The sequence below is a fragment of the Ailuropoda melanoleuca genome, chromosome 6, assembly GCF_002007445.2.
Source record: "Ailuropoda melanoleuca isolate Jingjing chromosome 6, ASM200744v2, whole genome shotgun sequence".
Classification (NCBI taxonomy): Eukaryota; Metazoa; Chordata; class Mammalia; order Carnivora; family Ursidae; genus Ailuropoda; species Ailuropoda melanoleuca.
The window spans coordinates 30,663,276-30,687,396 of record NC_048223.1 but is presented as its reverse complement, the minus strand read 5'-3'; the positions used below and the strand labels follow the sequence as shown (position 1 = coordinate 30,687,396).

General features: G+C 41.1%; 1 protein-coding gene across 7 annotated transcripts in view; it reads right to left on the bottom strand.

The window, feature by feature from the left end:
• Nucleotides 1-11,061: 11,061 nt before the first annotated feature.
• The window catches only part of RBMS3 (RNA binding motif single stranded interacting protein 3), a 692,098-nt gene continuing 679,038 nt past the window's right edge, over nucleotides 11,062-24,121 (bottom strand). For all 7 annotated transcript variants that reach the window (XM_034662108.1, XM_034662112.1, XM_034662106.1 and 4 more), the window contains one exon: nucleotides 11,062-17,302. In XM_034662108.1, coding sequence (XP_034517999.1) covers nucleotides 17,296-17,302 — 7 coding nt within the window. In that variant the 3' untranslated portion in view covers nucleotides 11,062-17,295. The remainder of the gene's footprint in view (nucleotides 17,303-24,121) is intronic.

Sequence of the window (24,121 nt, the reverse complement as noted above, 5' to 3'; positions counted from 1 at the left end):
GCAATGCCAATAAATGTAAGCAACTTAAAGTAAATAACAGGAGGCAATGGTCTAGGTACTGCTAAGGTAAGCTGACTTTTTTTTTTTTTACCTGAGGAGTTTAAAAATCAGCTTCTAGAAAGGAAATTGCTCATCATTGTTCAATACCATGGTTTATCATATTTTTCTGGTTTTATTAATGAAAACCATCGGTGGATTATAGTATGACTATTCAAGGGAATTTAATTCAATGTTTAAAATGGTGCAATTGAAAATAATATAGTGAGAGTACTCATAATGTAAGTGAAAGAAATTATACGGCATTGCCTGGTATAATCCTAAATTTGTANTTCAATGTTTAAAATGGTGCAATTGAAAATAATATAGTGAGAGTACTCATAATGTAAGTGAAAGAAATTATATGGCATTGCCTGGTATAATCCTAAATTTGTATTTTTTTTAATGTCATATAAAAAAGTAAAGAGTCAGAGAAAATAAATTTCTCTGCTGTGAAATGTATGGTAGGTATTTATTTTCTTCCATAAATCAGTTCGCATTTTTCCAAATTCTCTATAATAATTACGAACAACCAGAATACTTAAAAAAAAACACACACACATCTAAACGAATCGACAAAAACCCAAATTGAGAGTGCCAAAGATGCAAAGACAGAAAGGCAACAAACCAGAGAAAATATAAATAGGAGTTTTATGAAATAACTAAATACAGGCAGAAGTGAAAGGAAGCAAATAGGAAACGCATTCAAAAGGCAGACGTGTTTATAGCAGCTGAGACAGGATCCAGCTCCCTAAACGAGACAGCAAGAAGTACCAACAGAGAAGACACGGTGTTTCAGCTGCGTGTGGCAGTCGGCAGGCAGCCCTGGAGACCAGGCTCTAACACACGGCCAGGTGTGAGGACCGCAGGGAACAGAACTCAGGACTGCTGCAGACAGATTTTTAAGTGAGTAAGGTATACCGACGGCCAAGCTTCAATGAAGGAACAGTATCCAATGCTCGCTGAGTACTTACCATGTACCGGTCATACTTTTAAATGCTGTCTATTAATTCATTTACCCTTCATAAAACCCATATGAGATGGGTACTGTTATTTTATTCACCTTACAGGTGAGAAAAGCCAGGTTTTCAAAACTTCATCATGGAGGTCCGAGGGGCAAAACAAGGTCATGTGACCTGAAAGCCTGTGCTTTTCCACGGCTGGCTCTACGTCTGGGGCAGGAGAAGGACAGTGGGTCGATTCTCACTCACTAGACGACAGCCTGTTTTTATTACTCCATGTTTTTAGGTCCATTTTCTGGTTAGAAGGGTAGCAGACATCTTGTTTATGAATACGGATGGCTGTGTGTAAAGATGATTAAGCTGCAGTGTATTTTAATTGGTCAGACTCTAGAGGACACATGCCCTCTGGCAATAATCTAACTGAATATCAGAAAAGAGAACGTCTAAAATCGTCAAGTCTTGGAGGGGGAAATATTTCTGACGTGTTAGGTATGAGTCCTTGGTGATAGCAGGGACTCGAGTGCCCCAATTACAGTTGGAAGAGTCCCCCAGTTACAGTTGGAAAGTACCTTCAGTGGTCAATAGATTTCCGGTTTTTACTTGACTTTCCCTGTTGTGATGACTCCCCATGCACTAGTCAGCTGTAGCAAGAAAATCATCTCAAGATGGGCCATACTCACCAGAAATATTGGCACAGGTCTTCCCCCACCAGTCCTGCCCACAGGAGTCGGCTGACTGCATCAACCCCCATGCAAGACAATGGGGAGCCGGAGAGGATGGAGCTCATTGTCCTGTGCGGTCTTCCCTTTTTTTGTTTTTTTTTGTTTTGTTTTAGGCTGGGAAAGAAGGGAAGACAGTGGAGAAACAGAGAAATTGCCACTTGGAGAAGCCAAAAGTCTCCTCCTCTTTGTTCCTAATTAGCCTTGGAGTACAATGTCTCATTTAAGAATTAGGAACAAACATAATCGAGGATTTCAGTTTCAGCTCTGACATGTAGAGAGCTGGAAAGCTCCCACACTGATAACATTGAAAATGTGGGCTAGGCTGAGAAGTCACCAGTCTTGTTGAACCCCTTAGCAAACTGAAGTCACAGGACCACCCATTAAAGTAAAATCTGGGAGAACAGGTACCTACTGGGGAAACCAGGACAGGACCATCTGGGTGCTTGGAGCCGACTCTCTGAATGTTTTATTTTCTAGGGCTGCCGTAACCAGGTACCACAAACTCAGTGACTTAAAACAAGAGAAATGTATTTTCTCATGGTTCTGGAGGCTGCAAGTCTGAAACGAAGTTGTCCGCAGGCCCGTGCTGCTACAGAAGGGTCTGTTTTGTGCCTCTCTCTCTCAACATCTGGAGGCTCCTGGCAATTCTCGGCATCCCTCGGCTTGTAGCTTCATCTTTTCAATTGCTGCTTCTATCCTCACATGACTGTCTTCCCTCTGTGTGTATGTCTGTGTCTAAATGCCCCTCTTCTTGGGGTGCCTGGGGGGCTCAGTCAGTTAAGCATCTGCCTTCGGCTCAGGTCTTGATCCCAGGGTCCTGGGATCGAGCCCCACATAGGGCTCCTTGCTCAGCAGGGAGCCTGCTTCTCCCTCTCCTTCTGTTTCGCATTCCACCTCTTTGGGCTTTCTCTCTCTCTCTTCTTTGTCAAATAAATAAATATAATCTTTAAAAAATAATAAATTTTTTTTAAAATGCCCCTTTTCTTATAAAGACACCAGTCATATTGGACTTAGAATTTACCATAACCCAGCACGGCATTGTTTTAACTCGATTACATCAAAAATGCTGTTTCCCAATAAGGTCTCATTCACAAGTTCTGGAGGAGAGGGCTTGAGCAAATCTTCTTGCGGATGGAGTGGGGCACCGTTCAACCCAGTGTAGCACAGAAACCCTCTAATAAGATTCAGTTAAGCATTCAAAATGTGTTACTACAGAACATGTGGGCTAGTGTGAGAGTGTGGTCCCCCTAGAGATGCAGATATAATGGGATTTGCATCTTCCTGAACGCTTTTCCACCCAGAACCCCAGCAGGGAAGATGGAGGAGAATCTTGATAAAGTGCCCTTTGTCCTTCATGGTGGTCGCTCAGGGGACAGAAACTACTAAAGCCTCTGCCAAAAATTCCTGGGACCCATTTCCCCACAGGAGAAAACAATAAAGAACAAACAAACAAACAAAAGCTTTTTTTTTTTTTCATCCTGGTGGGTAAAGCAAGGGAGCAGCTCCTAGAATGGGCTCCTCCATTTAAATGACTTCAGCCTCTGAGTTCCCAGCCTTGTAGAGCAGAAGGGGCATGCTAGCCTTGTCTTGCCTGCTGTTTGTGTTTGTTTTGATGCAAAGAGACCAAATTAGGAGACTTCTGTTGGCCCAGGAGATGTCCCCAGGAGAAGTGACATGAAGCCTGCTTGCTCACCTTTCTTCCTTCTTTGCCCTATCCTTCATGGTGGCAGAACCAGGGTGTGGTTACCTGTGTGAAGGAAAGGGTCCGAGTGATATTCTCTGGGCTGGGGCTAGAGCGTGTGGCTGAACATCAAAGCTTTTGCAAGATGATCCTCAGCATCTTTTGACTCTTTCTTCTTTGAGGACTGGTGCTTTTTATGGAACAGAGGATCCAAATGGTATAAGTAAGAAAGCCCGCTATTGCCCTCCTGGCTGAAGCCCCTCCCTTGCCCTGCTTGGCAAGCTGTTAGAACAAGCCTCTGGCAAACAGCAGAGGAAACCATGGGTCCTAGGATGTCACTTGTGGTACATGCTGGAGTTGTACGGGCATTTGGCTGACGTGCCGTGGGCACCCTGGAGAACTGGATGATGGTGCCATCGTAGTGAGCCTGGCGAGGCCCTCTGCCACTCAGTACAGTGTTTCAGAGACCTCTGTCATGCACTACCCTGGACGTTCCTGAGACTAGACTATACCAACTAGTCAGAGCCACCACAGCCTGCCACCATCAATCCCACTTAGCTTACTTTCTCCTCGGCTACCCTGTGGAACCCTGGCTCCAGGAGAGCCCACTTTCCTTCTTCAAGAAGAGGTTCCTCAGAGCCTTCCCTGATCACCAAAGCTGCACAAAGATGGATATCACACAACACATGCAGCCGAGGCTCTGGAATCATAAGTCGGGCTAAGTTCTAGGGCTCTCCTCTCCACTTCATGTGTTAGCCTCCAGAAGGCAGTGACGTTCTTGAGCTTCAGTGGCATGGCCGCTCATCCTTGGACTTTGCCTTCTTATTAGTCTATTAGTCTATTAGTCTTATTAGTCTACTCACAAAAGTGTCTAGAAGGCCAGACTTTCCCCAGAGGCCTGGAGGAGTTCATGGAAAGGGACATTCCTCTTTCACAGGATCTGGAAAGCAGGTAGTGTCATGTCTGAGGTTCTTGGTCCTTCCCTAGACATGAAGCACCTGAAACTAATCAGTGTCCACCCCATCCTTTCCAAGTCAGCTTCCCCCAGCTGGGCTGCCATCCCTGGATTGTCGTTCTGCATCTCTACACCCCAAACTACTATAGGGGAGCCTACCCTCGGGTACTACATTGTGGTCTCCCTTGTCCCAATCATGCCACCATCCAGGACTGTGTCACTGAGCAGGTGGACCAGAACGTCCCTCAGCCCTCCTGTGTCCCTTGTAAGTATATTCCCATTAGCATCCTCCTGACTGAGGCAAATGGGAGTATCTTATAGAAGGAGGATGAGGAAGGGACTGCCCAGTCCTGCACATGCAGCTGACAGCTCAGCACATCTAACTCAGGTTTCCTGAGAGACTGGAGAATGGTTTAGCAGAAACAAATGTCAATGTCAGCATCACAGTGATCCTCTACCCAGTCTATGGGTTCTGTTCTTTGTCTTAAGTCTTTCCCTCCACTAATGAGCTGCTCGCTTTACTTAATTTTATTTTTTAAAGATTTTTAAAATTTATTTTGAAAGGGAGAAAGAGTGCAAGTGGGGAGAAAGGCAGAGGCAGAGGGAGAGAGAACATCTTAGGCAGATTCCATGTCAAGTGTGGAGCCTGATGTGGGGCTCTATGGAGGGCCTGATGGGGGACTCAGTGCGGGGCTCGAACTCATGACCCTGATCTCAGCCTGAGCTGAAACCAAGAGTCAGACACTCAGCCAACTGTGCCAGCCAGGCACCCCGAGCTCTTCATTTATAAAAACAGTTCTGATACCAAACATCAGTACCTTTGGACTCTACTCAGAGCCCTTGATGCTTGAGTAAGATGTTCCTTTAAAGCAGCACTAGGGTGGAAGTTGGTCCAACTCTTGGTTTCAGCTCAGGTTATGGTATCATCAGGGTTGTGAGATCGCACCCAGCATTGGGCTCTGTGCTCAGCATGGAGTCTGCTTGAGATTCTCTCTCCTTCTCCCTCTATCCCTCCTGCTTGTGCTGTCTCTCTCTCTCTCTCTCTCAAAATAAATAAATAAATCTTTTAAAAAATATTCCTTTAGAGATGCTCTTTTTATTTTCTTGTCTCTTTCATTGTGACTTGGTCAAAAGTGACCAGTCCCTGATAGTGGAACTTTAGGAATTGTTCCACCAAGGCTTGGGGAAGGTGGGATCTTCCTAGTGTCCATCTTCTGAGTCTTTCTAGAAGAGCTGATGAAGAAAGCAACTTGGGATTTTATACTTCTCTTCCTCCCATACCATATCCTCAAACCTAGTACCCAGTAGGAAAGGCTGCCCACGTCTTTGCTTGGTTGTCCTTCAAATCTAAAACTAAATTTTGGGAATGGACCAGAAAACTTTTTGACAAAGATCTGCACAAAAATCTTTTGAGGGGAACAGAAGGAAGGAAATTTTTTTTCTGAGCTCTCAGGGCTCTTCCTCTCAGCCTCTGAACCTGGAAAAGTACCTGGATTCCTTCTTATCTTAGGTGAGGACAGGAGCCTTCAGAAAGGCCAACAGAGAAGTNAGGAAATTTTTTTTCTGAGCTCTCAGGGCTCTTCCTCTCAGCCTCTGAACCTGGAAAAGTACCTGGATTCCTCTTATCTTAGGTGAGGACAGGAGCCTTCAGAAAGGCCAACAGAGAAGCGAGAATGGAGCTGAGGTGGTAATCACTTCTAACGGCGACAGCTCTGGTGGACAGAGGAAGAGTGGTCACTGCTGATCAGAATCACCTGTGTGGGTTGGGGAGTTATTTAAAACCTTCTACAGAACAATAGATTCCACAGAGTAATCTCTTGTTTTATGTGACACATAAACCCATTTTAAGTGCCTCACAATGGAGAGCTCCCTGGTGGCTCAGAGGCTGGGGGGTGGTCTTACTGAGGATGGAGAGGGTGGAAGGCTGGAAATAGGAAACTTGAAGTCTGTGGCTGGCCTGTTTATGTGTTCAGCTTGGCTCTGGGCATGGACGATAGGTCCGGCTGTCTTGGGAGGCATGGAGTTCTGCCTTGGACTGAATGACACTTACAGGGTGACTCTTCTCTACTCCTGTCCTATTGTGAAATGATAGAGACTGGGCTGTGCTGCAAATAAATCATTTTGTCGTTGCTATTAAAACACAAACAAAACACCCAGAGCAAAGGTATACATTTTGATAGATAAAGAAGTTGAATTTTAGAGAGGGGGGGGAAACATGTTTAGCAAAGAGTATGCCTGAAGTGAGAATCCAAGATCTTTTCACTGCTCGTCCAGCACTTTCTCCAATATTTTGTGATCTATCTATAAGAATAAAATTATATTGGTCAAAGGTCAGATAACAGAAAAATTATTTTGGATCAATAATTTATCTTTTGAAGTCACATCAGTGTACCCAGCACTACATAAAAGGCAACTCTTTGCCTTTGTATCTAGCAGATTCTGAGCTTGGATCCCATCTGCATCATGAAAACATGCCAAGTGTTACAACTTTTCGAAGCCCCAGTTCCCTCATGTTTAAAATGTGGCAGCACCTATGTTTGTGAAAAGATCAGTGGTAATAAATAATAGATGTTCCCAATGAAGGATCGTTGGAAGAAGGCAGGCAGGGACAAGGAGCCCCCACCCTAAGAGGAAACCACCCTTAAAAGGATTTTATGCCACCCTGGAAGGAACCCTCCATCCTTTCCCACATAATAGGTAAGTGCCGAAAACCTAATTGGATGACGGCCTCAGGGAGGGTTAATCAGATTAAAACAGCCCACCAACAAGTCCATAAAAACCCCTAGACTTAGAAACTCCGGTGGCAACCGTCTTAGGTCCCCTTCCTGTTCGTTCAGGAGCTTTGTACTATTGCTCAATAAACTTTGCTTTTGCTTTGCTGCCCACCACTCTTCCTCTGGTCTACCTCTTCATTCTTCCAAGTAGCGTGACCAAGAACCACAGGCAGCGAAGGTAAAGAAATCCTTCAACACTACTAGAGTTATAGGCAGCTCAGGATGGCAGATTCCTGATGTCAAAAGTGTTAAAAGCCCCAGATGATTTGGGGAAAGGGTAACAGTGAAATGTCCAGCCACTTTGCTGAGGGGCCAGATTAGGGGAGAGGCAACAGCAAGGGAGTTGAAAGACCCACTACACATGTGAATGCGAGAAGACATGATGGCATTCAGATTAAGAAGTTTTCCACCTACTTTGCATTAAGCCATGGGAAGGTTAAACATATTGCTCACAAACTTCCCTGATCTTATTTCATGCTAAAATGTTGTCATAAACCAGAGCCTACTAGAATATGACATCCCCGTAGACAAGAACCATGTCTACTTTATTTATCATTAAAATATTTATGGAATGTCCGTGTACCAAGCACTGTTAAATGAATGAGTCAATGAAAAGTTATGCCTATCTATTTGGTAGATACATCCTTTCTTTCCAGAACAAATCACGGAGATGATTGAAACAGTAAGTTATTTCTGGGATGGAAAATGTGAATTGTGTTGGGTTTCTGTGACCAAAGTGATTAGAACGAACATCGAATGCCCTCTACAGAACCAACAAAAATCTCAGGCCAAGTGAGATAAACATTTGAAAAAAACATTGAAAACAAAATTATCTCCCACATTGGTATTTCCCAAAGTCATTGCAGAAGAGGAAACCTTAGAACTCGGGGGTTGAGATTTTGGATCTCTTTTTTAAATTTACTATTTATTTATTTATTTATTTATAGAGAGTGTGTGAGTGGTGGGGGGAGGGGGCAGAGGGAGAGGTAAGAGAGAAATCTCAAGCAGACTCTGTGCTGAGGGCAGAGCCCCAAGTGGGGCTTGATCCCACAACCGTGAGATCATTACCTGCACCAAAATCAGCAGTCGCATGTTCAACTGAATGAGCCACCCAGGGGACCCTGGTTCTGTTTTTAAAAGAACACTCTAGCCCTTCCTGGATGTAGGTCCAGGGTTAGGCCTCTAACTTTCCAAGCCTCATCTGGAAAATGGAAGTAGTGATAGCACCTACCTCAGAGCAGTCTTGGGAAGGTTGTGTGGCCCAAGTATGTGGGGCACCTGGCACAGTTCCTGGCACATAGTGAAGGCTCAGTGACGGCAACTCTTGCTCTTAGAGCCATACCTGGTATCACGGGTTCTATCCAGGAAGGTGGAATCTGGGATCTGGGTTTGGAACCCACTGGAGACTGATTCCACAGCGCCACCTGGTGACTGCTTTTTCAGGATAGTAACCTGCAACCTCTTGAGGGCTGGAGAAAGCTCCTGACAGTAGCTACTCCTTCTGTTGTTCAGTATTTAAATGAAAAGACAGCCTTTGACAGATGGGAAACTTTTTCATCATTATTGTAAATGACACTCATTTCCCGAAATTCAAAAAATAGCCAAATCTTCTGAGATTATGTTTGAGCTATATTACTTTTCACTTTATTAACTTTGGAAAGCAACAAAAAGAGTTACGTTTCTCAGTATCCCTTAAAAATAAAAGTATTATCGATTGTGCATTTTACTGGGACTGTTGAGAGTTGGAGAAGCACTCATTTCTTCTCAGAGGGAATAAATTATAAAACAGTAAAAAATACATAGCTACGAGGTCAAGGAATCATGGTTATTTTATATATAAAGGACACCATTATAAATGTAGCTTCTTTCTTCACTCTCTGGTATTTTTTTCTCTTATCTTTATGCTTTGAAACCAAGGATTCTTCAGCAGAAGCCTATGGATATATTTCAGGCAGTTCCCAAGCGTCTTGCAATTTGAAGTGAAAATTTCATGCATACGGGTAGCGGTGCTCATATTATCTTTTTAAAAGTCTATAATTCCTGAAAAACAAACAAACAGCAAAAAAGAAACATTGCTCTAAAAGGAACTCTGATGGAATGTGAGTAAAATTAATTTCAAATTCTTCATTCCATTCTTATTTTCTTATACTCTCTAATATTTCCATTTTTCTAGGTTTCTCTTCCAGCTTCTTCTTCCAAGACATACAACGTGAACTGCTACTCATATGGGGAAAAGGGGTATATACAATGCATTCTCAGAGCCTGACACTGATTGGTTAGTTTTTCCTATATCCTCTCTTAGGTGTTTGTAGTATAAAGCATGAAGGTATTGCGTGGGAAATGGACCTCGATACAATAGTAGCCTTCACATATGTTATGCAAGTTATATTACAGGTCATGGGACAGAAGGGTTCACAAGTCAAGTAAAGAGGCTGAAAGCAAGGACTTATTAATCTATTAAAAACCCAAGGCAAGAAGCAAGGTGAAAGCCATGGGATAGGTTAACTCATTCAGGGTAGTGTTCAAGAGGAATTGAAGGACCACACAGCTAAAAGCTCTGCAATGTTCACGTATCTTGCCTCTCCCTCTGCTACATCGCCCTTCTCCACTGATTGTGTGTCCTAGAGATCAGAGCTGAAATGGGACCAAGATAGGCCACAGAAGGAAGGAGCTAGGAAAACATGCTCCTGAGAGAAGCAAGGGCAGGTTACTTGAAGTTCACCCATTAGTCCGATAAGTTGCTATGTGAGCCAAAGGGTGACCAAATTAAGTCCCCCAAAATACTGAGTGTCTCATATTTCTTACGTATATTTAGCGTATCATGAATACATGGTGCTTCATGTATATTTAGTGCGTCATAAATATATAGTGTTTTCCTCCATCTTTCCATTTCTATTTTTGTTCAGACTCACACGCTCTACTTATTTTATGTCTTAAAGTTTACTTTCTTTGCTGTGTTTAACACATTATATGAATTTCATTTATCTCCTTTGTTTTCTTGTCTTCTATAGTAGAAGTAAATATTGACAAACAAGAGCAAATACGTATTATAGCACAGAATATTTGTGACCCTCGAATAGGAGCTCCCAGTTAGCTTAGAGAACCCTGCACCACAGAAATATAGTTTCTGCTGTTTGCTTACCACAGTTCTCCATAGCTTGAGAAATGGACACTTCTGATTTTGGTTCACCTGGATTTTAATCCTTGCAAGGTCAAGGTGTCAAAAGAACTTTTTTACATCTAACTCTATCTCCTGGCCTTTACAAAAGATATACCAAGTTGTCAGTAGATGTTAAGCATGTTTGGTGATAGGAACTGGACTATCTCTGAAGCACAAAGAGTAGGAAGCATGTGCGAAGTTAGGAAGACCTAAAGGGTCTCTCCCGCCCCCACAAAGTCCCTAATTAAGGGTTTTCTCAGCCCCTTGCATGAATAGAATGCTCCCTCCTCTGCTAGTTTTTGTTACCAGGGATGGTGTGGTTCTTCTTCTTCTTACTTTTTCCTTTTTTTTTTTGGAGGCCTTCTGCAGGAAGCCAGCAGTTCACCCAATTAAATATGGAGACTGCTCCCTCCCACCGGTCCCTCCCTCCACCCATCTCTGGAGCAGTGAAGAAAACCACAACAGCCTACTTGATTGATTTTATTTTCATTTTTTATTGAAAGCTTCATCAAAGAAAACAGAAGTTTAAACCTAACATCCACTGATCTACAGAAAGCCCAAGGAACGGGGGAAATGGTAGCTAAATTGACTGTGGTACAGATGAAAAAATTAAAAATAAAACCAGAAACACCATAGAGTTACAGAACTTTCCATGACAGAGACAGCAGTACAAAATGCTCTTAAATGAAGTTCAAATTTGAGTGATGTTTCTGAAGTTCCATGAAGTCAAATATGGCCTAAAACAAAGGTTTTAAAAGAAGCTGTGTCCCATTTTTTTTTAAAGAAACTGGGTATTTCATAGCAAGCACGTTTTTACATTTATTTTTTGAAAAATTAAGATTCCAATTATATTCCTCTTCTTTTTAAAGAAATGGAAACATTAGTTTCCAGAATGGAGACAACTTTTTCAAGTGTCTCTTTGAAATAGCTTTTATAGTTCCTGAAAAGTATGAAATAACTCATTTTTTCATATATGAGGAAATGACATATTTTGGGGAGGAGGACAGAGCATCTTTCTTAAGAATCTAAGACCAGAGGGTTTAAAATACAAAGCATAACACTGAAGTTACACTTTGGACGCTACTTAAACTTGAAATGATCAGAAAAAATCCACTGGAGTATCTAGGTCCTTCACCCTCATTACTGTGATGCAAAAAAAAAAAAAAAAAAAAAATTAACAAAAAGATGCATTTTTTTCCCCAAAGATTTAAGATAGGGATAAGAGTGTATTTTTAACCAAGAGATGTTATTATATTCTCATAACTCAATTTTGAGTTGACCTTTCCTTCTTCTTAAAATTTCAATAGTGAAGGAAACCAAAACAGGTTTCTTTTGATGGAAGCCAAATACTTCGCTACAGTTTTTTTTTTTTTTTTCCTTTGTATTTGCAAGAATACAGCCAACTCTCAATTATTTGCGGTGGATGGGAAAGGGACATTATGGATAGCAAAAATCCATGGCATATAATACACTGACTGTTTTACCAATGATTTTCAACTCCTTTGCTAAATGGAGACTTAACAAAGAAACAGACTGATTTGAATCTGATTTCCCAATGTTTCTTTTCCACCCTCAGGGTGAAATGCTAATGAAAGGAAATAAAGCCTAACAGTTGAAAAAAGAAGACAAAACAAATCTACCAAGGAGATAGTTAGCCCTTCAAAAATTGAGAGTGATTGTATTTCTGCCAGACTCAGTCACTGGGGAAGTTACTAAGTGGAGTGAATAAAATGGAAGAAAAGTGTGACTCTGTGGCCTCGAGGTTCCTCCTGCAGACTCCAAGCTTGAGCTCACCTCTGCTCCAGCTTTAAACCTTCCTAAGTGGAACAAGCATTTCTTAAAATATCATTTTCCCTTTCAGAAATACAAAGAAATGAGTATCGAGGAGCTATCCACCCCTTTTTTGTGCGACAGGGAGCATATGTATTAGGGTATAAAATGAAAGAGAAAAGAAACCACCAGTCTGGCGTGAGCTCTCCTGGCCCACATGAGAAAAGATCTTTGGGGCCACTCAGGGATCTTGTATTTAGCTTTGTATTTTCCTGAGCTCTGTGCAGTCCACAAAGGACAGCCATGACCCAGAGCTCTTAGATTAAGGGACTGATTGCATATTTAAGAATATTGGGTAAGAAATGTTAAATTTGAGTTAGACTCAAATGTCTTCCAATGCCACAGTGGATGTCATTTGTAACAAATTGATCCATTAATGAAATCCCATTATCACTCTGTCACAGGAAGAGGATAGCGTACAGAATCAATGAGCCTGTTTAAATTCCGTCAGTCCCTCAGATTGGAGTGAGGTGCTGTCAGTCTCAGCGAGCTCAAAATTTTGAAGGATGCCAGGCACAATAACACAAAAAAACCAAAATCTCATCCTTCACTTCCTACTGTGGACAAGATAACGTAGATCAAGGCTCTATGACATGTTTAAACTTTGTTATGAAGTGTGATTCCTCAAATGGGCTGAAGGTTGTTTATACATATACATAAATATTCCCTTTCATTTGATTTTATATCATCTAAAAACATTTATTACTGAAACCCACTTAAGAATCTCTCTGCTTATCAGCTTATCTGCAGGTTCGTGCACGCAAATTAAGAATGAGACTGAATTGTCAAATGTATTTTTAGTTTCTTGCTAACATTGTAATCTGTCTAGACAGTCCATTGAAACTTTGGAATGATGAAGAACACTGCAAAAGTGCTACTCAAATCAAATCTCACTCTTCGTTAATGGGGATTTTAGGCCAGCGTAAAAGATACATAGGTATATAATAGGCATCCCAAATATTCAAATACATTTTTTAGAAAAAAAAAAGCTATTCTTTTTTTTTTGTCACACATGAATTGAAATGATTTTCACACAGTTTTGCAAGGGGTCGATGTATTCTGTAGGGACAGGGACCTTCCTGCTCCATCCAGCCTTTTTCTGCTCTCAGCCTTCCATCTCTAACATGAGTGCTTTTAATACCATGTACTTTTTCACTAGAATGGGTGGAAGTGAGTCTTCTATGCTGTCAAATGTGGCAGATCTGTTAAAGTCACAGGAAGAATTGATTGAAGTGAAGCATGGAGACAACATCTGAATGATTGAAATTTACCAAGGAGACAGCCAAACTGAAGTCAGGTAGAGGATTTTTTGTTTGTTTGTTGTTTTAAGAATATTATGTCACTTGCAACAATTGAGGTGTGCCAGTCTTCAAGGACAAGCAGTCACCAGCACCTGCTAGCATTACCGTTAGCTTTCCTAGGGTCCGACCCATCTTCAGAACACATGGCCATGCATTGAGTCACTATGCATAATTTGTATCCCCTGACAAAACCTTACCATTGTTAAAAGAAAACCCGCTCCTCCACTGACCATGTAACTAGAGTTTGGATAAGGTAACATTTATTCCATTTGGACTGTGGCTTTGGTTTGTTTCCTGATGTTCAGAAGCCTTGGCAATTAAAGTTGAAAGGAAAAATGGAAATATCTGAATAAATGTTTGGAAATCTGATGAACCAGAATACTTAAAAAAAAAAAAAAAAGCCCTAAATAGGATTAGAATCACCATGATATCAATTGCTGATTAAGTCAGGATTCTGACGTCTGTGTATATTGAACACATATTTTGGGTTATTTTATTCTTCATAATGTAATGCTGCTTACCTGTTGATGCTTTTTTTCCCCCCAGACATGACTCTTAAAAACAATCATTAGGTAAGATGACAGATGCAAATTTGAACACGTGCCATTTTGCCTTCTTTTTTTTTTTTTTCTTTTTGGTTTGAAATAAGATATTTTCTACAATGGCATGATATAAAAAAATCCAAACACAAAACACACATGGACACATAAAATGACAGGTAATTTCCTTGTGCCTGAAGTGGCTTAAAAAAATTAAGATCATTGAAATTTCATAGTTGAAAAAAATGTTTCTGAATGTATAAATAAAGCAGTAGTTTTGAATAGAAACAGGAAGTTACCTAGGCACATTCATCAGCCACATGGTAGCTACCTCTTAGCCTCATTGCTGATTGCGTAAATGAGACTTTCTTTGTATCACATTAAGGTTTTGTGTGTGTGTGTGTGTGTGTGTGTTTACAGAAACAAAAGAAAGCATGTTGGTTTCATATTCAAATGAATTATGCCCAGGATAATCCTTATTTATACAAAGAGTTCAGAGACTGAAAAAAAGAAACGAAAAGCACAGTTCCTATACATGTTCCTTACACCCCCTGTAACTCAGGGGCCCGCTTCTCAAAGATAAAACGTAAGTGCCACCCTTGAAATGCATGAGAAGCTTGAAGAACAGAACAGAAGAAAGTACACATCTAGGATTCTCTCTAGAGCATGGAAAACCATTACGGATGGGTGTCACCGGATGGAATTTCTCTGTAGCAGCACATGCTACATTTTCTTGGATCCATTTGTGCCTCTGATTTGACTGCAAAGATAGGGAGCCACTTTCAAGACTTGAGCTTCCAATCCATGGGGTTTCAAAGAAGAGAACTGGGCCCATTTCCACATGAGGCCTCTGTTAACAGGTCACAAATGATTGGATATTGACAATTTCGGAACAGCCAAACTCATTACTGATAGTGATCTAATGGGAATATGATTTGCCTTTTAAAATTTTTTTAGTTTTTAAAAGCCTACCCTGTTTTCTTTTACGGTGCCCTTGACGCATTTCCATCTTCCTTCTGGACTAAGACAGTTTTCCCCGACTTAGTTTGTGAAAAGACTTTCACCTATCTGATTCCAATGATCCCTTCAGAAAGCTACTCTAGTGCGTGGTTCAACTAACAAAGTTCCTAGTCTTAATTTCAGGTAAAACTATACAGGTTGAACATGGATTCCATGAGTCAAATATGCAGAGATGTTTGTTAAGTCAATCTAATTCATTTTAGACAAAGTTTTGCATCATTCTCAATGCAAATATATCTCCTTTGGCTTTAAAGATTGAGCAAACCTAATTCTTTTGGTTCTTATCGATATAAATCATACAATTTCTTGATTGTCAAATAGCATTTTAAAAAGCTTACCTAAATTCCACTAACAGAATCCTCAATCTGATTGGCCCTACTTGTCTCAGAGAGTTAAAGTGAAACAAAAGGTCTATTTTTGTCCTTCTTCTGACAACACCAGGGTATGAGAATACAATGACAGGAGGCAAAAAGAAGATCTCCCCTCCCCACTTACAGAACCAAGGTGGCAGTCCATGGCAGATGAACAAAGACTGAGGTGAGAAGACAAAATCTAGAGGCGCTGGACTTGAGAAGGAAGACTATTGTTACAAATACAATGAGACCTTTTCAGGAGACCACATATCACTTAACAGAGCAACACTAAGCTTTTTTGACAAGTGACCTTTCATACCAGTTCGGGAAGGATCTTTAGTTCAAAGTTCACAGAAAGGAATTTCAACCTGTTAAACAAGTGTCTCCAATTATCATTATCGGTGGCCATCAATAAAGGTGTCACTGTTCAAGAGAGCTACTAAGGAACCAGAAAAGCTCACGGAATGAGTATAAAGCCGTTTGGCTCTGTCAGTTGGTATCCAGAACTCTTCGAGCTCAAACTGCTGAGCATAGCAGGTGCAAGCTTTCTACTAGTATCAACAAATGCACGTTGACGAAAAAACGAAAACAAAAATAAAAACAGAAACAAACAAAAAAACCCTTTTGTTTTGTTCTGTGTTGCAGTATATAAAACACCAGTGGAAGGTAGTTTAAACAAACGACAAAGTAAGAACTGGTCCGGCCATGTAGGTCAAATAAAATTTTTAAAAAGAAAAGAGAAGAAAAGGAAAACAACCTCTATCTTCTGGACTGCAATAGGGTGCCACTTCATCTTTGGTATAAAATAGGCCATCCATAGGCTGAATTTGATCACAACTAGGAAAGACTACAGAAATTGTCAACAATTTCTCTATCTATTGCTTTTTTTGTTTTTTTTTTTTTGCACTTTTTGACCATAAGCTCCTATCTACTTAAGTTTTTTTTTTTTTTTAATGCTCTTAAGCTAGGTTTTGCAATGTGACAAGCAAAGCTGACTAAAAACTTTGTAAAGCTCATAAAAAAGACTGCAGATAAAAAGCACTAATGCTTTTGCTAGCGATCACGCTTCGTAAATAAAAAAAATCTGCATTCTGCCCCCCAAACACGCATTATTTCTAATGCAGTTGTTTTTAAACCAACATTAATAACTTTACCGTAAAATGTTTTAGCCTTCTAGAATGATTCAACACTTAAGACAAAGTTCATGAAAAGTCCCAGCATTTTCCCAATTCTTGCAGTTGCCATGGTTTCTTTTATCAACAAATTTTCTTCAAATGAAGAAAAACATTTTCTTTTAAACTGTACAGTTTTTTGTTCACCCTAAAAACTCATAGTCTTAAACTTCTGTACCAGTTAAAGCCGGCACAATATTTCAATTCTTTCTTGAATTTTTTTTAACAAGACGTTGACAGCTTGCCTCGAGAGCCTTTGACGTCCTTAAAATTAAGGCAATTAAGATTCAAGATAAACCTTACCTAAATATTTCTAAGAAAAAAATAAAATAAAAAACCAACCTACTAGATTTAAACAAAAAGGGGAAAAGAAAGAGGAGCTTAATTACTGAGGAAGACAATTTGTTTCCATTTCTGCTTTGCCCACCTCTTGGCATCTGATTTTCTGTTAAAAAAAAAAATCTGTCTACATCTTCTGGTAAATTCTGACTTCAAATGTTCTTCCAGATATAATGTCAACCTTCTGTTTTTTGTTTTGTTGTTGGTTTTTGTTTGTTTGTTTCCTCTTCTGGGATTTTTTTCTTTAAAAAAAAAAGATGGTGAAAATAAACTGTCAGACCACATGAAGGAACCATTTGCACAGCACATAAAAACACTTTGTTTTCACTGGGTAAAGTAGAAAAAAAAAAAAGCATTCCATCGACGCCTGTGCAAACTGGAAGCCAACTTCCTGTTCAATGAAGTTTCTTCGTTCAAGGCAAAGTTTCAGACCAACATTCTTCAGTCTTGTTTATGGTCTGTGGAAACAACTGAGTATGAGTGGTCATTACATCAAAGCAACTTTGAAATCACCTCATGTGCTCTTTTCCAGTGAGATCTCTTTAAAAGATACCAAACTCTTTCAATACCTAGAAAATTGTACCAGTTTTAAATCCTGCCACTTTCATACAAATATATATTTAAGCCTGAGAGTTTGTTCACATTAAGTATCAAGGCTAATAGAACAAGAATATTTTTCAGTTCTAAAGTAATAAATGGTACAATATATTTGAGCCAGAGAGTTTGTTCACATTAAATATCAAGGCTAATAGATCAAGAATATCTTTCAATTTAAAGTAGTAAATATGACAAATATACCCAGACAAGCAATACTCCCTTTGTGCACGGAACCCATTTTTCAATGTCTGGCTTATGTTGTAGGTATCCCAGAAAGTCTTTGAGTAATTCTGCCCCTTCAAAACTCCTGTGGGATTTATCACTAACCCACTCAACAAATGTGTGTGTCCCTACTATGTACCCAAGATCAAGCAATGGTTGTGTGTTACCCTGTGGTATTCGCCGAGTATACTGGCATAAGCCTTATTTGGCCCAATCAACTAGTAAGACAGTTAAGAGGCAATGGGTTTTGTTCACTTTCCCTCATGCCCTCTTCTTCCTTATTCACCCATCTCACCAAGATTTTTAATTCTTGAGAACGGGCCCTATATTCTACCACTTCTCACTCTCCAGGAATCTGGCAGATGGTATGCACATAATAGGTGTTTAACTAGACAAATGCCATTTTTACTTATGCCACTTTGCCTAGCCTAGCCCAAGGAATGTCTTCTCCTTCTGCCCCATCTACAATTGCTGGGCTGAGCTTTTAGTGGGTTGACTTCCATGCTTAGCTCTTCCATCCACAGATTAGAACTCTGTTAAACAATTTCAGGGGTGTGCTATAAAAAAAAAATGATTTTTGAAACTAGCTACAGGTCAATTTATTTTTTTTTGATTTATTTATAAAGATTTTATTTGTTTATTTGTCAGAGAGAGTACAAGCAGGGGAAGCAGCAGGCAGAGGGAGAAGCAGGCTCCCTACTGAGCAAGGAGCCAGAGCGGGGCTCAATCCCAGGACCCCGGAATCATGACCTGAGCTGAAGGCGGATGCTTAAGTGACTGAGCCACCCAGGCATCCCTAAAGGTCAATTTAGATGAAGTCCACTTCTCTCAGGGCTTTGCAGTTTCTTCTGACTCCCTGTTGCTTAATTTAGTAAAGAAGCCTCAGGGTTGCTGAGGTTGTACAGGTTGTTCACTGCACAAGACGCATGGCTGAAAGAACTTGTGGGGGCTAAATTCCCACCCAATGTCCCCAAACTGTGTCCTCTGGTGCAGGGCTGTATTTGCTCTGAGCAAATGGGCTTTATTCAAATTCACAAAATACCCTTCAGGCTGTTTTAAGGTATATGACAGGTAGGCTGGCATGATCCAGAGAGGTTCTTTTTCCGAATTTGTGAAGAGCACTCATTGGAGTCAGCTATGTCTCTTTAAAAGCGTGATAAACTTGTTCTTAGAATGATGTAAGAAAAGCAACTAGTTGATAGCCGATATTTCCATTCTTAACCAATGGTTTAAGTTTCTAGGAATACATGTTTTGTGTGTGTTATGTGAAAAAGTGGGGCTTCTTTTAAGAAAAAAATGCAATTAAAAATATCATACTATCAGCAGCAATAAGGGGAACTTTATTAGTAGTAGTCATGGGAACCACGGTATATATTTGATCTCTACTCCTTTGCAAAGTATAGACTTACTCCATTTATTTCTCAAAAATCTACCTTGTTGTGGGAACAAAACTTTTTTCTTTGTTTGGTTTTGTGGGGTTTTTTTGGTCAGATCTTTGCTCTCACTCCCATCTTCCACCTGGAATTGTTATTCATTTAGCAGAAAATGCCTAATATGCCATTAATCTCTTGGAACAGCTGCTCCATGAACAGTGGCTTAGTCAGTGGGCTACCTTGACATGGAACATCCACACTGTTCGGGTATGTCACCCGCAATCAGCTTGAAGCGTCCATATTTATGAGCTAGGCTACAGCTCCTTTTCAAGCTGTAACCTTACCCAAATGCTTCCAATGGCCCTCTCCCATCAAGTGGTCTCATTGTTACATGACAACAAACGGGGAGCAATGAATGGTTGTGTTTTGCATTGTCTTGGTTGCTAGCAGAAGTTGGAAGGGACAAGTTGCTGCTATTTAATAGGACTGTATTCACTCCTGTCCACCCCCTCCGTCCTAGATGTGGTGTGAAAGTGCAGTGCTACATAATGCTTACGTATTGCACTGATACCCACAAAAGTAGAAGGCTTCCACGTATCCAAGATTGTGATCTTTACCAACAATAACGTTTTAAGTTGGGCAGTGAGATTCTTTTAGAAACAACTGGATTGCTGTTTAAACACAGGAATTCAGGTCCATGACAATGAGTATGAAAATCATTGGTAAACTGTAACGTACTGTGCTAACAATGTATTACTATTCACAAGCTTAAAAGACAAGTAAGGGGGGTACTCCAGGAAATAACTTGCACATTATTAATATTCTGACGATGTATAGGGAATTGGTGTTCATGACAGTTCAATTAACCCCGAGAAAACTTGAAGAATAAAAAGAACTGGCCATACTGCGGACCTTCTAAGCCCCGTGTGAATGCTGCAAGGCTAGAGTTTGGCTGAATTTAAGATCACGGAATCATTTTGAAACTTCTCATCCTCCTCCCCAACACCCCAAAGAAAGCAGAGTGAATAGATTAGGAAGTAGCAAACCACAGGCTTATAATTCTAGACTTTGAGAGATGGAAAGATGTCTTCGGGATCATCAAAGGATGCAATGTCCCCCGGTGTCATTCCTGACAGGTTAGCTTCATGCGTTGCCGCATGAAAAGAAGGAAAACTGCATATTACGCTCCCACCCCTGCACTACCCGTAGGTAAACGAAACATATAGGTAGGGCATCAACCAAGAAGGGTATAGATATAAAAACAAACTTGTTAAAAGAATGTAATCTTTTCAGCTCATATCAAAATAATCATCCTGTTGACAGTGAACATTTTGTTACAGTTCTTTAGTAATTTAATCTGTTTGAAAAAACTCTCAAGAATTCCCAAGTAGGAAGTTCAGCCTACACGCTAATCTTTCAGGAAGGGAAATGTTTGATTTATCTGGCCCTCTAGGAGGTCCGGCCATTAGCATTTTAATAGCTTTTGAAGACAACTGCAATTAAGAAAGCATTTCACTTAGGTTAGAGGGTGTTTCCCCACACTCTTTGGGACCCCCAACCCCCACCTCAACTCTGGGGAATGGTGGTAAATCCTCCCTCAGCACCAAAACCTAATTTACACTCTTCGGAGAACGCTGATCTAATCTCTTGCTCTAAAGAAGAGGAAAAGGAGGCTTCGAAGGGGTGAGTGACAACTCGTAGGTGGCACTTAGAATTTAACTTTGATGACTCACGCTTTTCAAGCCCTCGTCATTTTTAAGATTTTTAAAATTTTTAAGATTTCTTAAATAGCACAAAGAAAAACTGCTAACTGGGACAGGAACTGGAATTTCTACAGAACGTCGAAAACAAACCACAGGTATCCTATCTGCCTTTGCAGACAGAAGCCCTGAAAGTCCCTTTTGCATGAATAGCCTCTTTTAACAAGGGGAAAAAAACAAAAAAACAAAATGCATGACCACAAAATGCGAAGACTTGTGTTTTAGCTTGGAAAGCGGAATCTGGAAGAGTAAAGTGTTTCTATAGACCCCAAATATAACCTTTCTATTCATATGCACAGCATTTCTACTTCTCAGACTTTGATCCTGCAGCCTTCTGTTGTGATGTCTGTAATTTTCTTCAAAATATGTTTAGTATAGACATTATGGTGCTAATCTATGTGTGATGGGTTAAGCTACTTTTCCAGGGCACTCAGCAACTCTAGTTCGAATTTCACACCCCACAGGAGGTCCGCTACCATTTAATGAGAAAGGCCAGAGGTTCGCACAAGGACTTTAAACTGTCCGTATCTCAATTAGCATAATGATTGTCAGAAATGGGCTGCCTGAAGAAAGCAGTGGCATGTTAATTAGCATAATGATGCCGGAAATAAGCTGCCATTTGTGAAATCTGGAGTATTCAAGATCACTTGGATGGGCTAAAATATTGTAGAGATCCTCTCTGCTGTAGGTGAAGTTATGGTTAGAATGTACGGACATTTGTAGCCTAATAACTGTAGGTATACTGCTTGTGGCTTGATCTCAAAACAATTTATTAATTTATTTGTGCCTACTTGATCTCAAATTATTAATTTATTTGTGCCTGCTTTCTTATGAATGCTTTCCTGATACATATCTCCATGGGAACTCCTGTATCCCTCAACTTTTCCCAGGGATGGTTATATAAGAAAAAGAATCCAGGTGTCTACATGATCCACATGCTTAGTTCAGTTCCCAGGGTCTTCTTAAAATGGTTCTGCAGGGGCGCCTGGGTGGCACAGCGGTTAAGCGTCTGCCTTCCACTCAGGGCATGATCCCAGTGTTCTGGGATCGAGCCCCACATCAGGCTCCAGGGTGTGATCCCGGCGTTCTTGGATCCAGCCCCACATCAGGCTCCTCCGCTAGGAGGCTGCTTCTTCCTCTCCCACTCCCCCTGCTTGTGTTCCCTCTCTCGCTGGCTGTCTCTATCTCTGTCGAATAAATAAATAAAATCTTTAAAAAAAAATATATGGTTCTGCAGAATCTCATGCCTTACCATGACCCAGGTCAGCTTCCCTTGGCTGACACTGACAAAACCTTGGATAGAGCCCCATTCATCGCTTCCTTTTAGAAAATTCCAGAATGGATTGTTATCCATCAAGTTATTTGACCTAGAATATTATCTTGTTTTCATTCAGTGTGTTATTGTTGTCGTTTCAAGTCAAAAAAGCTCCTGGCACTTAGGTAGCATGTCAGAGAGAGGAAGTTGAGCATATAAACAGGACCTGTTAACAATTTTCTCCAGGTTTAAAGAAATGTACAGGAGGCCATGCAAGTGGTTTTCACATGGCACACGTTTGAAGCGTCCCACGTTCCAGCACGCTTTCATCTCCGCTATGTTGCCACAAACTCTCCCCTTGGAACATCTTGTCACATATATTCCTGCATAAGTGCAAACGAAAATTCCTCCAAATGAGGAAATCCCGCACCATAATGCTCCCCCCTGTGAGGACACGTGTGGAGGGTTTCTTTCTTTGATATCTATCATCTGTGGAAAGGCCCGCGTTATCAGCCATAGGAATCCGAGGCTCAAGGCATGTAACCATATGACCATGGCCTGGGGGAGTTTTAAAATGTTTCAACACTTAAAGCTTTCTGCGGTCAGACTCAGACTTCCTCGGATAGTTCAAGGAATAAAGCTTCTTTGAATTGACTTATTAGAAGGATAATTAAATCCCTTGTCTTTCTCTACAGATCAGGCTTTCCTTGGTTTTTATCTTACCTGCCCCCTGTTAGTAGCATCAGTAACTCCAGGTTTTTTTGTTTGTTTGTTTGTTTGTTTGTTTGTTTTTGGAATTGTAAAGCCTGGTTTTCCCCTTTCCTCTTACTTCCGTCTACCCCCTCCCACCCTTACCCCACCCTCCACCCCATTACACTTGCCACCATCTTACTACAGACCTGTGCTCCTTTGTCTGAATCCTGGCCATCATCAGACTGTTTCCATTCCTTCCAAATCCATTGTTTACCTCAGCTGGAGGAGCACTCGCAAAGGAAACGCTGCCCAAGCACCTCAGTGTGACATCTGATATTAGAATCTGGCTCCAATCTGCTTGTTCACACTACTGTGCTATTCTGAATACCCTTCTCAGAGAAGCGCTCTGAGCTTTCCCACCTCAGGACTTTGGCCAAGCTGTCTCCCCTGGGAACGCTGCTTGACTCTGTAAGACCCAATTCCAGGGGCCACAACCTCCACCAAGGCTGACCCAGTTGAGAAAAATTAAATGCGTTCTCCTGTGACTATAGTCTTCTTTAAAAGAACCCTGTTCATTCTCTCCTTTGCAGTAGACACATCATGTCTCTGTGTACGTCGAAATCCTGTACTAGCTTGTAAACTCTGGACGGCAGGGATCCTGTCTCCCAGCAGAGAAACTGGCCTGAGGCTGGATACTCTACGTGTGGGTGGAGGTGTGTGGGGGGACTCTCACTGGAATCTGGGGGAGGCAGGGATGTTCTCTCTGGGTCAGACAGGGCATCCCCTTCCCCACCACATCATACAGTGGTCATGAAAGGTAGGGACAGCCTGAGAAAGAAGAGAGCATCCCATCGTGGGCTCTAAGTGGGGGCACCTGAAGCTGATTGAGTCAGGCAGGGAAAAGAGGATGTTACAGACAGTCGCAAGAAGGGGGAAATTTGTATCCTGAAAGCCATCCTTGAAACACATCCTTCCATACTCAGCCTCCACTGGTTAGTGGAGTCCTTGAAATATAACTCAACTGCTGGCATTCCTTCCCTTAACGCCTTCCAGAGCTTTTGTGGCTCTCTTCAAATAAAACTGAGAATGATTCCTGTATCCAAAGCCAAGCATCCAAGGACCAAAACCTCTATAAAAACTGCCTGTTTGACTCTGTCTCCTACACCCGTTCCCCCCACCCCTTCACCACACTCTAGCCACAGGTCCCCATTCTAGACCTTTGGACTTCCTGTTTTTTTCTTTTGGCCTAGAATGTTTTTTCTCCAAATCTCTCCAAGATTAGCTTGCAATTATCTTTCAGATCCAGGCTTCTGTGAAAGGCCTTGCCTGATACTAAATCTTAGGTATTTATCCTGTCACTTTCTATCACAAGAATCT